General features: G+C 46.0%; 1 protein-coding gene across 2 annotated transcripts in view; it reads right to left on the bottom strand.

Moving 5' to 3' along the window:
- Nucleotides 1-498: 498 nt before the first annotated feature.
- lacc1 (laccase (multicopper oxidoreductase) domain containing 1) overlaps nt 499-13,198 on the bottom strand; it is a 15,769-nt gene continuing 3,069 nt past the window's right edge. For both annotated transcript variants that reach the window (XM_043700309.1, XM_043700310.1), the window contains exons 2-7: nt 11,424-12,053; nt 8,800-8,978; nt 4,771-4,936; nt 3,399-3,624; nt 1,762-1,954; nt 499-690 (exon numbers count right to left, since the gene is read on the bottom strand). In XM_043700309.1, the coding sequence (XP_043556244.1) occupies nt 1,780-1,954; nt 3,399-3,624; nt 4,771-4,936; nt 8,800-8,978; nt 11,424-11,979 (1,302 nt within the window). In that variant the 5' untranslated portion in view covers nt 11,980-12,053 and the 3' untranslated portion in view covers nt 499-690; nt 1,762-1,779. The remainder of the gene's footprint in view (nt 691-1,761; nt 1,955-3,398; nt 3,625-4,770; nt 4,937-8,799; nt 8,979-11,423; nt 12,054-13,198) is intronic.

The following is a 13,198-nucleotide window of genomic DNA, read 5'->3' on the forward strand; positions in this document are numbered from 1 at the left end:
AGAATCATAGAACCCCTACAGTGTGGAAACAGGCCCTTCAGCCCAACAAGTCCACACTGACCCTCCAAAGGGTATCCCATCCAAACCCGTTCCCCAGTACTCTACATTTACCTCTGACTAATGCACCTAACCTACACATCCCTAAACACTGTGGGCAATTTAGCTTGGCCAATCCACCCTAACCTGCACATCTTTGGACAGTGGGAGGAAACCAGAGCACCCAGAAGAAACACACGCAGACACGGGGAGAATGTGCAAACTCCGCACAGACAGTCGCCCGAGGCTGGGATGGAACCTGGGTCCTTGGTGCTGTGAGGCAGCAGTGCTAACTACTGAGCCAACGTGCCACCCTGAAGAAGGGCAAGAAGTTTCAACTGACTTCCTGCTGAATGCTGATGCTAACTGGAAAGTTGATAAAAACCTGTTCTTTAGAACCAATACGTTGGATAATCCAGGTAAGGAAGTGGGTCTTCTTTATGTTGCATGTCTTGGATCTGATCACAACAGGCACAGAGGGCAGGTTTGAGGACTTTTATTTTTGGTTTCTTTACTGGCTAGGGCATATATGTAAGAGTCCATTACAACAGCCTTTACACTTCAAAAATAGTTAGTCTGCTATCAAGACCTGAGGGCTTGAAAGACACTTCATGGATGGATGGCACTCCCTCTTCTTCTGTATATAGTCAACTCCTGCAAAGGAAAATGTGCATTCGTCTTACAAGTATAATTTTCAGAAGTCAATCTACAGCCGCATCTTTGCGCGGACAAACATTTCCTGAAGGGTGGTGAGAATATGCAGTGCTGAGTTCAGCATTGAGCTGGAGGCCAATCACCAGGGGAGGGCACTTCTTCTGCACACCCAACGACCCTGTGGCATTGAAGATTCTAGAAAACAAACCGCCAGCATCAACCTGGGACGCAGGCATGAACAATCAAAAATGATACATTTTGGAATGATGGGTTTGATCACAGCAGGACGCCCTCTGGAATTTAACCCTGATAAATGTGAGGTGATGCGTTTTAGAAGAAGGAACAAGACAAGGAAGTACTCAGTGAATGGGAAGACACTAGGAAGCTCAGAGGAACAGAGGGAAGTTGGGGTTGATCCACAGATCCCTGAAGGTGGCAGGACTGGTTAACAGGATAGTTAAGACGACAAATGGGACAATTGCCTTTACCGGTCTTGGCATGGATTATAAGAGTAGGGAGGTCATGTTAGAGCTGTACAAAGCTTTGATTGGGCCACATCTGGAGTACTGTGTGTAGTTCTGGTCACCACACTGTGGGAAGGATTGACTGAAGGAGATTCACAACGATATTGCCTGCAATGGAGCATTTTAACTATGAAAAGAGACTGAATAAGGTTGGGTGTTTTCTTGAGAGCAGAGAAGGCTGAGGGGGACCTGATAGAGGTGTATAAGATTATGAAGGGCGTGGACAGGGTGAATTGAAAGCTGCTGTTCTCCTTCCAAGAGTCAACAGCGAGGGAGCATAATTTTAAAGTGAAAGGCAGGAGGTTTGGATGGAAATTTGAGGAAAAGCTTTTTTCTCCCAGAGGGTGATGGGGGTCTGGAATACACTGCCTGGTAGGGAACTGAAGTGGGAAACTTCACAACCTTTAAAAAGTACTTGGATGTGCAGTCGGAGTGTTATAACATCCAAGGCCGAGTGCTGGAAAGTCCAGTTAATGGGAGATAAGACAGTGCAGACTTGATGGGCCAAAGGGGCTCTTCTGTGCTGTATGACTCTACAACCAATTACCTGTTTGGGATGGGGCAATTAGCCCTGGACAGAGATGAATCCAACTTGAGTTCCAAAGTTGCTCCCATCCCGAATATGGGAGAAAAAGGCATCTGGGTGACAGACCGTGCAGACACTCACTGCTCCATATCTACTGCTTGTGGAGTCATCACTGATGTTTTCAGAAAGAATCCCTCCGCGTTCTAGTAAAACCCTTAAGAATGGAAAAGTTCAACATTTTGTAGAGTGCATCCCTACCTTAACCAGCATATTAACATCACCTCATTAAATGCAGTGAAGGGAAAAAAATTCGAACTTGCAACTTTCCATGTAAGCACAGAAAGTGTAACACTACCCCATCACCTCCTCCCTGCTCACTATCTCAGGGCCCAAACAGTCTTTCCTGGTGAAGCAGCATTTCACCTGTAGCTCCTCCAATCTTGTGTATTGCATTCGCTGCATCCAATGTGGCCTATTCTGCACTGGAGAAACCAATTGCAGACGGGGTGAGTGCTTTGCAGCACACCTTTGGTTCATGTGCAAGTGTAACCCTGATCTTTCCATAGCCGGTATTTTAACACAGCATTCTGCTTGCATGCCCATGTGTCTGTCCTAGGCATGCTGCAGCCCTTTAGTGAAAACTGAAGAAGCAACGTCTCATTTTCAGGCACTTACAACCTATTGAATTCAACACCTTCAGACTGTGAACCCACTCCCCTTCCTTTCCCCTTCTTTTGGTTTTACTTGTCACATTCTCTGTCACCATGTCCTCTCTCCCCACCCCCCACTCCAGTGCAAATCTCTGGTTTTTCGGGTCTGACAGTTAGACACACCCGTTGTTCTACCATTCTCACATTCTGATCACTTAATCTGAACTATCAACATCTTTTCTCCCCCAGCACTCCATTCCTAACTATTTCAGAAATGCTGTCCCCCCCCCACTTCACACGTCGTGTCAGCTCTGATGAAAAGTCATCTGGACTCGAAATGTTAGCTTGCTTTCTCTCCAAGGATGGTGCCTGGCCTGCTGTGATCTCCAGCAGTTTCTGTTTTCATTGCAAATGACACACACTGGTTCAACTCATCTTGTATATTTCAAAACAGAACTCCAGTCAGACCTGTATCTTCCTTTCCAAGTATTCCTGGTTTATCACTCTGGAATTAGAACATAGAACATAGAAGAATACAGCGCAGTACAGGCCCTTTGGCCCTCGATGTTGCGCCGATCCAAGCCCACCTAACCTGTATCTTCCTTTCCAAGTATTCCTGGTTTATCACTCTGGAATTCTGAATGCTGGAGTCCTAAAAGTGAAACTTCATTGTAGCTGACCCATCTGTATGAGGAAAATGATGATTTCAATCAATATTTATCTTTTCTTTTGGGGAGCTATGCGACCACTTGCACTAGGAGTGAATTTTCGGTGTACTGTACTGTGCTATAACAGACCTTCACTGCATTATGTGCACCATTTCCAAAATTGCACAAATGCACCACTTTAAATTAAAATCAAGCTGTCCGCAAAACACTGGTCAAAATTCTCTTTGGTATCTGATTTTGGATATGTTAAGCAATGAAGGGTAAAAATAAAATACTTGCAATAATCTCTGTTTTTGCTACTTTCATTTGTGGTGGTAAGTGAGTTGCAGTTTCTACTTACCTGGTTGTTCGTCGGAGATCTACAGAAGGGCGTGGAGAGTCGGCCATTTTTACACAGCTGGGCTCAATCTTCATAAACTCCTGGGCAGCCTCTTGGTGGAGAGTGAAGCAACAAGGGCCCACACAAGGTCCCATCGCCACGAGAATATCTTTCACCTGGCATCCAAATCCAGTTGTCATTGCGGTCACTGTCGCCATGGCGACTCCTGCCAACGTTCCCTTCCAACCTGACAAGGGCAAGACAAGACCATTCTAGTTCATTCGAATAAACTGCATTGCTGGGAGGATGGGGGGAGGGGGGGATAGATAAATGAGATAGATCAATGAGCTGTCACATGGAGCAATTTATTTTGGGAAGCTCCCTATACATGGATTAGTGTTGGAAACCATAATTAGAATTGATGCTACTAACTGTGAAGAACAAGGTACAAATACAGTGAAAGTAGCTCTTCATCCAGCGACCTTCATCTGCTCCCATAGGTTTTGTCTTCTTTTTACAATTGCACTTTTCCTTTCTTTTTGTCTCTAAAGGTGTAAGTGAGGAGGCCTCTGGCAGCAGAAATGCCAGAATGAGCTGGACATGGCTCCATCCTGGCCAGGGGGTCTCCTGGCGAGCTAGGAACAGGCTGACTCCAGCGACCCGGACTCTCAGGATTAAGCCGAGACTCCAGGTCCGCAGCTGGGCCAGGGTGCCTGAGGGAGGAGAAAGGCAGTTTTGGCATGGGATGTCCTGGTGTGGAGGACTCGTTCCCGTGTGGAGGACTCGTTCATCTCTGACGGCCAGGTATTCCAGTGGCCTAGCTGGCAATCTCGTCCAGGAGTGACGGTCTCAGCCGGGCATGGCGGCGCTCCTTGGTGGAGTATTCCGGCCCAGTGTTCCAGAGGTCCAGCTTGGGGGTCTCATCCTAGCTGCATCTTCAAGGTATTCCATCATTCCATAATCGGCTTTCCCTGAGTCCGGGAGCCATTAACTAAACTGTGATGAATTCTGTCTTAAATTCACCCTTTAAAAATTATTATTGTATATGAATTCTGTCATTGATGTATCCACCGTGGTGTGGTGACTTATAAAACTTTCCACTGTATTTTTCATGTGAAAATATACGTGACAATAAATTTCTATCCTATTCTATTCTTCTGCAAATAATTAACAAGGCAAATTATTAAGTAACAATTCAATACAAATGGAAGGTGCGTTTCATCCCAGTGGGAATATATTTTCTGAGAGATGTCAGGATAGACATTAGATAGAGTGTGGAGAGAAGCTGCTAACTCATCACAGGGAATAGTACTCTATGGAGACCATGTCTGAGGTCAGAATTAACAAAGACATAGGTCAAGGGATGGATGTAGAATTTAAAATGTATCACTACCTGCATGTGCCACTCCACAAACATGTTGGACAGGATCAGCAAACAGCAGTGGAATGCAGTCTGCTCCTGGCGCTGCTAGAGTGACACCTTTCCGATTGGTCACAATGGCATCATAGTTTTCAGGTTCTGGCTTCCCCAGGCTCCAGACACAATTTCCATGGCTTACCTGTAACCAGGTGAGTAGGTGTGAAAAGTGACCAGGACAGCACAACCAAATGCTCACAGTGCAGTTACAACCGCCTGGGGGCAGCAAACAATGCCTGCTGATTCACCGAACAAGTTATCGACAAGGGTCAAAGTTCAACGCTGCAGGTACAACAGAAATGGGACAAACAGGTGAGTTTGAAGTGATAGAAATTACTTTCTGCCCTCACACCTGTGAGGGAAAGTGTTTGATTTGATTTATTGTTGTCACATATACCGAAGTACAGTGAAAAGTTTTGTTTTGTGTGCAGCACAGGCAGATCATACTACACAAAGTTCCTTAGATTAATAGAACAGAGTGAGGAATACAATGTTATAGCTGCAGATAAAGGTCCACGATGTGCAATATCGACATTATATTAAAAGTTTGAGAGGTCCATTCAGAAGTCCAGTAATAGCGGGGAAGAAGCTGTTCTTGAATCTGTGGTAAGTGTGTTTAAGCTTCTGTATCTTCTGTCCAATGGGAGAGGTTGGATGGGGTAATAACCGGGGTGGGAGGGGTTCTTGATGACGTTGCCTGCCTTCCTGAGGCAGTGAGAAGTGTAGATGGAGTCAATGGATGGAAGGTTGGCTTGTATGATGGACTGAACTGTGTTCATAACTCTCGGTAGTTTCTCATGGTTGTGGGCACAGCAGTCACCATAGCAAGCTGGGATGCAGTCAGATAGAATGCTTTCTCTGGTGCGTCTATAAAAATTGATAAGAGTCTTTTTGGACATGCTGAATTTATTAGCCTCCTGAGGAAGTAGAGACATTGTTGTGCTCTCTTGACTGTGGCATCAATGTGGGTGGACCAGCACAGATTGGTTACTTGCCTCAATGGTGTTTAGGCTTGACATAATGCTGTTTGATCAGCCTAGGGTAGGATTTAGTTCATTGTTTGGTCAGCACTGGCACTCAAACATCCGCTTAACAGGGTGGACTCTTTCCTTTAGGCTCTGAGCTCAGGCGAATGTGGGTCCTGCAGATGCTGGAGATTAGAGTCAGGATTAGTGTGGTGCTGAAAAAGCACAGCAGGTCAGGCAGCATCCAAGGAACAGGAAAATTGACAGTTCGGGCAAAAGCCCTTCATCAGGAACCCATGTCGATTTTCCTGCTCCTCGGATGCTGCCTGACCTGCTGTGCTTTTCCAGCTCTACTCTAATCTGGATTCTGAGCTCAGGCCCCACTTTCACCCCAAATTGGTGAATGAGCTTGGATTAGTCTGAGCAGACTGGTTGCACTCAGAACATCTCAGAGCTCTTGGAGCTGCCTAACCGGCAGTGCTTATAATAGAACATTCAAAAAGAAGGACCCGAAACTTCCAGAAATCAGAGGAAAGGCGTACATTTATGTAGCGCCTCTTCTGATCACCTGGCAGTCAATCTGGTACATTTTGAAGTGCATGTAATGTCAGAGACAAGGTGATGGGCAGACAGCCAACTCTAACAATGTGATAAGGACCAGGTTACCATTTTGTTGTGCTGTTGACTAAGGGATAAAAGGTGGCCAGAACACTGGGGGTAGCTGCCCGACCACTTGTCTGAAACAGCCTCATGGACGGCCCTATACTTTCAGCTGAGATGGAGCCGCAGTTTAAGGAGGGCACTCCCTCAGTGCCAGCGGTAAATCATTGTGCTCCAGGGGTGGGGGAAAGTGTTAGTTAGCCTCAGGGTTGCTCCCCCACTGAGCTGAAAAGCAGTGGTCTGAAGAGAACTGAAAGAAGTTTGTTTTCACTGGGTTCAACTAGCAAGAGGAGGCAGCTCCCTCACATTGCCCTGACTCAGGGTGATGGGTCCCATCTGGATAGACACACTGGAGCCTCTAATTGCACCCATGGCCGGCCTGAATTGCATGAGGAAGCCCAGGGATTTATTTTGCTTGATCCTCGGACTAATCTGTCCTCAGTTTTGTCTTTGTACACTAATTGAAGAGAGCCGGAATTGAGATGCTCTTAAATTAAGGCTTCCAATGTGTTTTTAGGAATTATGGATTCCTGGAGAATCTGAATATAGAATCCTTACATTGCCAAAAGGCCCATAGAGTCCCTACTGACTCTCCGAAGAGCATCCCACATGGACCCAGCCCCTCCTTTATCCCTGTAACTCTACACTTTCCATGGCTAATCTACTTAACCTACACATCCTTGAATACTATGGGTGATTTAGCATGGCAAATTCACCGAAGCTGCACATCTTTGGACTGTGGGAGGATACTGGAGCACCCAGAGCAAACCCATGCAGGCATGGAGAGAATGTGCAAACGCCACACAGACAGTCATCCAAGGGTGGAATCGAACCTGGGTCCTTGGTGCTGTGAGGCAGCAGTACTAACCACTGAGAAATTGCGCCGTGGTATAGTCATTGTAAACTATCAATGCTACTTCAGTGTCTGCAGATGATGCTAGTGTTTGGATGATAACTCCTTCCTGTGATACATCATTTCATCAAGGGTCACAAGAAGTCGGGATTCTGAGGTTGTGGTTTCTCAGCCTTGGGAACAAACATTAATGGTTCCCTTAAATCCTTCAAAAATGGTGCATGCAATCTGAGTGACCCATCTTTGAGGCCTGATTCTTGTGCCAATGAAGGCAGTGGGAAAAGGGAGGATTTTAAAAACCCTTGAAGATTAAACACTTGTCTCCCCCACCCTACTGCTCTCTTTACCTCCCAGCTCCTCCCCCAATGCCACAGCTCTCTCCATGGTGGTCATGGCAATTTCCGAGAATGGGGTCGGAATTGGATGAAGTCTGAAAGCACTGGATTAAGTGCTACCCTATATGAGTATGTGAATATTGACAGCCAGTACCAGACTCTGGAACTACAAGGGTGTGTGTAACAGCAAACACATTAAAAGTTATCTTCTGCCAAATCTTTACTTCTCTTAATTATAACTCGTCCCAAGTCCCATTCACCCACTGCGGAGCCACCTCAGCTCCCAGGCTAGCAGCATTTCAATTTTATCATTCTCACTCTTGTTTTCAATTCAAACATGTAATAGCCAAGTTTACCAGGAGTTTCTCGATAATCAGTCTAAACTGAAACTCTAGGACGATGAATTGTTGGGATTGTATATTCTGACAGAGTTGGTAATCTGAAATAACTTCACAGAGGTTGTATCCTGTCACCAAGTTATCCTTTGTGTGTGTGGCACATACACTGGTCTGGCTTCCTCACAGCCAGCTCTCAAAGTGAACAGAACTTTGACACTCCTTTTATATTGTCAGCCAAGGCTCCCTGATTGGAACAGGTTAACAGCCGCCATCAGGGAGCTCATATTCTATGAAGCCCACCTGGCCAACCTCACTTCAGTCACTACAAATTCACTCCCAATGAAGCCAAAATTGGGGTCCATCATATTAAAACATTTCTCCTTACGTTAGGGCCCGGGTGTCCTTGGAGAAAAAGCACACAGTGTCCACCAACACCCTGGAGTTGTTCAAGGAGAGGTGGGCGCCGCAGGGAGTGGAGTGCATTATTTCCCCCTCCAACTCTATTTTGATTTAATCCCTGCCCTCCCCTTCACTGTTTGATCACACAGCATTGCCTTTTGTGAAGGGCAATGCTTGTCACTGGCCACCCGGGTGTTTTCCTATCTTCCTGGTGGTGGAAATTGAATAAAGATTCGTGCACCTTGTGTCTCTCACTGTGTCTCACACTTGCACACACACACCATGGGTACTGGGGGAAAACATAAGCACTAACGCAGTTAGGCGGTAGTGTGGGGGTTTAAAAAAAAAAGAAAGAAAAAAAAATAAAACATTTCTCCTCTTCCTCAAATATTATGGGACCACACTGTTCACTGGCAACCACAGTAATACTCTAATTCAGTAAGCAGAAGTGTTACCTTTGCGAGGCAGAATGTTTGAGGGTTAAATCCTGCACTGATGCTCAAGCGTCGGATATTCTCTGTAACCACAGCTTTCGGGTCTCTCCGTTTCCGGCTACTGAAGAGGTTTAAGGAACTCAGACCTGGTAGGTAGGATATACCACCCGTTCTGGTCGTGAAGCCATGAAGAAATAAATCTATCAAATTTTAAATGAGATTTAGAAACCAGATAATACACACCTGAACCTAGTCATCATTTAATCAAGGATATGGCAGGAATGGGGCCTTGTGTGTGACGTCAGCCTTCCAGAAAGTTGTTGCCCTCAGTCCAAGATGGAGACCATTACGGCCATGATGTTAACACATGTGCATTCTGCCTCAATACCACCACTGAATGCAGGGTCTGTATCTGAGCTGATGGCTGAGAATGTGATAGATCAATGGTGGGTCGTCTTTGTCATTTCTTTTTGTGCCTACTCAGCCTGCCCTTCTTGACAGTCTGAAAGGAGAAAGAGTCAAAGGTCGTGGTGTAGGAAGCAGGAACGCAGATCTGTGCTTAAACCATCTCGACATTATAATCAGGAGAAAAAGATTGGGGTGAGGGGGATGTGAGATGGAGACTTACGTTTGAGCATACTCTCATCTCAGATAGTTGCTGCCTTCACAGCTCCCCCCCCCCCCAACCACTACCTCAGGAATGGGTACTCCCAGGATGAACAGTTTGGCAGGGTGGGGGCTTGTTCTGGGGGCACGGGGACCCAGGGGTGACTGTCTGCCCCACCATGTTGTGCCATGTCAGCCACAATTGAATGGTGAAGCAGATTCAATGGGTCGAATGCCCTAATTCTGCTATGTCTTATGGTCTTGCCCAGACAGACATGCCCTGCAAGGGAGGGGTAGCTGTGAGAGAGTGCTGTGCTGATGTGGCTGCCGTGGTTGAATAGCTATCGGTGCATGCAGCCCCAAGAAGTGTTGGTGTGAGGCTTGCAGCAGTGCCCCATGTGTGAGGACAAGGTATAACACAGGGATAACTGGTATGAGGCCTGTCTGCTGGGAATTGTTGATGGGTAGTGGGGGGATGGGTGATTCCAGCAATGTGGAAAGTCGGTGTTGGAACCGGTGACCTTTGGATGACATATTCATTTACTTTGTTCACTCCTGTGAGATTCAGGTCCTACTGTCCCTCCATTCCTGTCAGGACTAAGCCATTTTTGACCATGAATCCAGGCGGGCTCCTTCTTCTCTGTGGACACAGGACATCTCTCTTTTCCAAATCTGCCTTGGGTGCAGTGTCAGAAAACCTTGCAGCCCACTCCTACAACTCCCAGCATCTGATCCAACCACAACTCCAACAGCAGATAAAGCTGAAGGTGGTGGGATTCAGCGTGGACATTGGCAGCTAGGTCTTATGACCTATTCCCTCCTACACAACCTCAGACCCCTTGCCTATTCCAAACTCAAATGCGGCTTATGCAAAGTGATACAGTAGCCTCACTGCATTGTTGTAGCAGCCTCATTGCATTTTGTTAAAACCTGTCACTTACCACATGGAGAGGAGCTAGATATACAGGGAACTCAGAACATACAATAGGAGCAAGATGATAGAATAGTACAGGACAGGAACAGCCCTTTTGGCTTACCATGCCAGTGCTGACCATGATGCCATTCTAAACTAATGCCATCTGCCTGCATATGGTCCATATTCCTCTATTATCTTCCTGTTCATGTGTCTGTCTAAATGCCTCGTTAGCATTGTTATAGCATCTGCTTCTACCACCTCCCTGGTACTGCATTCCCAGCATCTACCACTGTCTGTGTAAAAATAAACCCTTGCACACCTCCTTTACACTTTTCCCCCCTCATCTTAAACCTCTGTCCCCCCAGTATTTGACATTTTCATCCTGGGAAAAAGACTTTAAGTATGCACCCTATCCATGCCTCCCATAATTTTATATACCTCTACCAGGTTGCCCCTCAGCCTCCGATGCTTTAGCAAAAACAAGCAAAGTTTGTCCAACCTCTCCTTACCGCTTTTACACTCTAATCCAAGCAAAATTATGGGAAACTTCTTCTGCACCCTCTCCAAAGCCTCCACATCCTTCCTTTGCACAGATCTGAAGAAGAGTCACTGGACCTGAAACGGTAACTCTGATTTCTCTCCAGATGCTGCCAGACCTGCTGAAATTTTTCAGCCATTTTGGTTTGTGTTTCTGATTTCCAGCACCTGCAGATGTTTTGGTTTCTGTCTCTTCCAATCCAGTACTTGTAACCAATATTGCTAAAGGAACTGCAGTGACATTAATGAAACCACTTTCTCCAACTCCAAGCAAAAGTAGTGCAGGTTAGGTGGATTGGCCATGCTTAATTGCCCTGTAGTGTCCAGGGATGTGCAGGCTAGATAGGTTAGCCATGGGAAATGCAGGGTCACAGGGATAGGGTAGCGGGGGCTGGGTCTCAGTGGGATGTTCTTCAGAGGGTCAGTGTAAATCCGATGGACCGAATGGCCTCTTTCCACACTGTAGGGATTCTATATGATTCTGTGTGACAATCTAACACGGTTACTACAACATATTGGTGGTGATGTCCGAAAATGGCTGACTGACATTTTTACATTCAGTATTAAGATATTTACAAACATTTACCTGGGATCAGCAGAGATTTGAGAATGACAATCTCCCCCATAACCCCTTTGAGTTGCGCCAAGAACATCCAGATATCCTTCCAAATGTCACCTCTTTGTTGGCTCAGGAGGACACATTCTTTTACTGGCGACTGTGGCTTTATTTCTCCTTCATTCCCTATTACAAGGGTCTCAAACGTGAATTCATAAATTGCTGTAAATAGTTGTTGTACATAGAGCTCGAGTGTGGCTTTCCTCCCTATGGATACGATCACCTGAATGTTGCTCAGGTTCTGTTTGTCTATCTTCTGTTTGATTGTGTACAATGTAGCAGCAAAACTGGCCTGGACCAACACCTCAATGTTGCCTTTCGGCATTTCAACCTGCTCTGATAATTGAAGCAAATATGTCTGGAGGTCTTTGTTCGCAATGTCTGTGTTGCCCTGGCTGGACATCATGAACACATTTGGAGACTCTGTCAGACTGCACATGCTCATTACATCCACTGCACTGCACAGCCACTTCTGAACGTAATCATAGTGAACATCGGAAAAGTCAATGAGAACCACTTCGACCATCCTAACCCAAATACTCGCTCTCTCGTGAATCACTTCTTTTTAAGCTCGTAACTTCCACGACTGAGGGAGTCAACCTGAATGGGGAGAAGAGTAATGGATTTTAAATTACAACACAGAGTGCTAATTCAAAACAAAAAATTCCAAAATACTGCCATAAATGTTTCAGAAATGTTGTAAATCATTTTAATTTATAATATCCTCTGCCTCTATAGAATGGTGTCAAACTCCCTTCAGGTTGCAGGGTTAATTTTAGTGCATTCTCAACGATATTTTGTCTTCGACTGATTAAACCCTTAGGTTTAAAAAATAATTGGCTGCGTTTCAATTTGCAAGTCATGCATGGTTCAGAATGGTGAACACTAAAGGCAACACTTCCTGATCAATTCTAATTGTGCTAAGAATTACCAATGTAAGTTTATGGGTCCGGCTCACAACATGGGCTCACGCAGTTAAAAGTCACACAACACCAAGTTATAGTGCAACAGGTTTATTTGGAAGCATTAGATTTTGGAGTGCTGCTGCAAGGCATGGGACATTGGCAAGACCAAGCAGACGCTACGGCAACGGATGAATAGACACTGTAGAACAATCAACAGACAGGAGGGTTCCCTCCCAGTTGGAGAACACTTCAGGACTTTCGATCTCAGACCTTCGGGTGACCATCTCCAAGGTGGACTTCGGGACAGGCAACAATGAAAGTGGCCATGCAGAAGCTAGTAGCCAAGTTCGGCATCCATGGGAATGGCCTCAACCAGGACCGTGGGTTCATGTCACACTACAGGTGACCCCACTGCACTATATACAGAGGAACCTCGATTATCTGAACACCAATTATCTGAAAATCGGATTATCCGAAGATCGAGGTCCCGATGGAAACATTACATCAAAGACGTGTTTCCAACAGTGACCGCGTCTTTTGTTTACAGTGATTACACAGGCACCCTCTCCAAATGACTGACCTCCCGCCCTCTCTGCCTCCCCACACTTTCCCTGGAGTTCTACATAGGGGTGTACCCTAAACCCCACTTCCTCAGATAATCTCTCCAACATTACCCTGTACAGGGAAAAGGTGGAACCTGTCAAAAAGATGCAGTAAAAAGTTGCGTGTGTGTGTGTGCGCGCTGTTTGGAGACTTACCCCACAAAGGCGGCAGCAGCAGTCTTGCTGTTGGTGTACAGTCCGGCTGCCCCAGAGAGGGGGGGGTGTGGGGTTGAGTGGC

Source organism: Chiloscyllium plagiosum, chromosome 12 (assembly GCF_004010195.1).
Source record: "Chiloscyllium plagiosum isolate BGI_BamShark_2017 chromosome 12, ASM401019v2, whole genome shotgun sequence".
NCBI classification, from domain to species: domain Eukaryota; kingdom Metazoa; phylum Chordata; class Chondrichthyes; order Orectolobiformes; family Hemiscylliidae; genus Chiloscyllium; species Chiloscyllium plagiosum.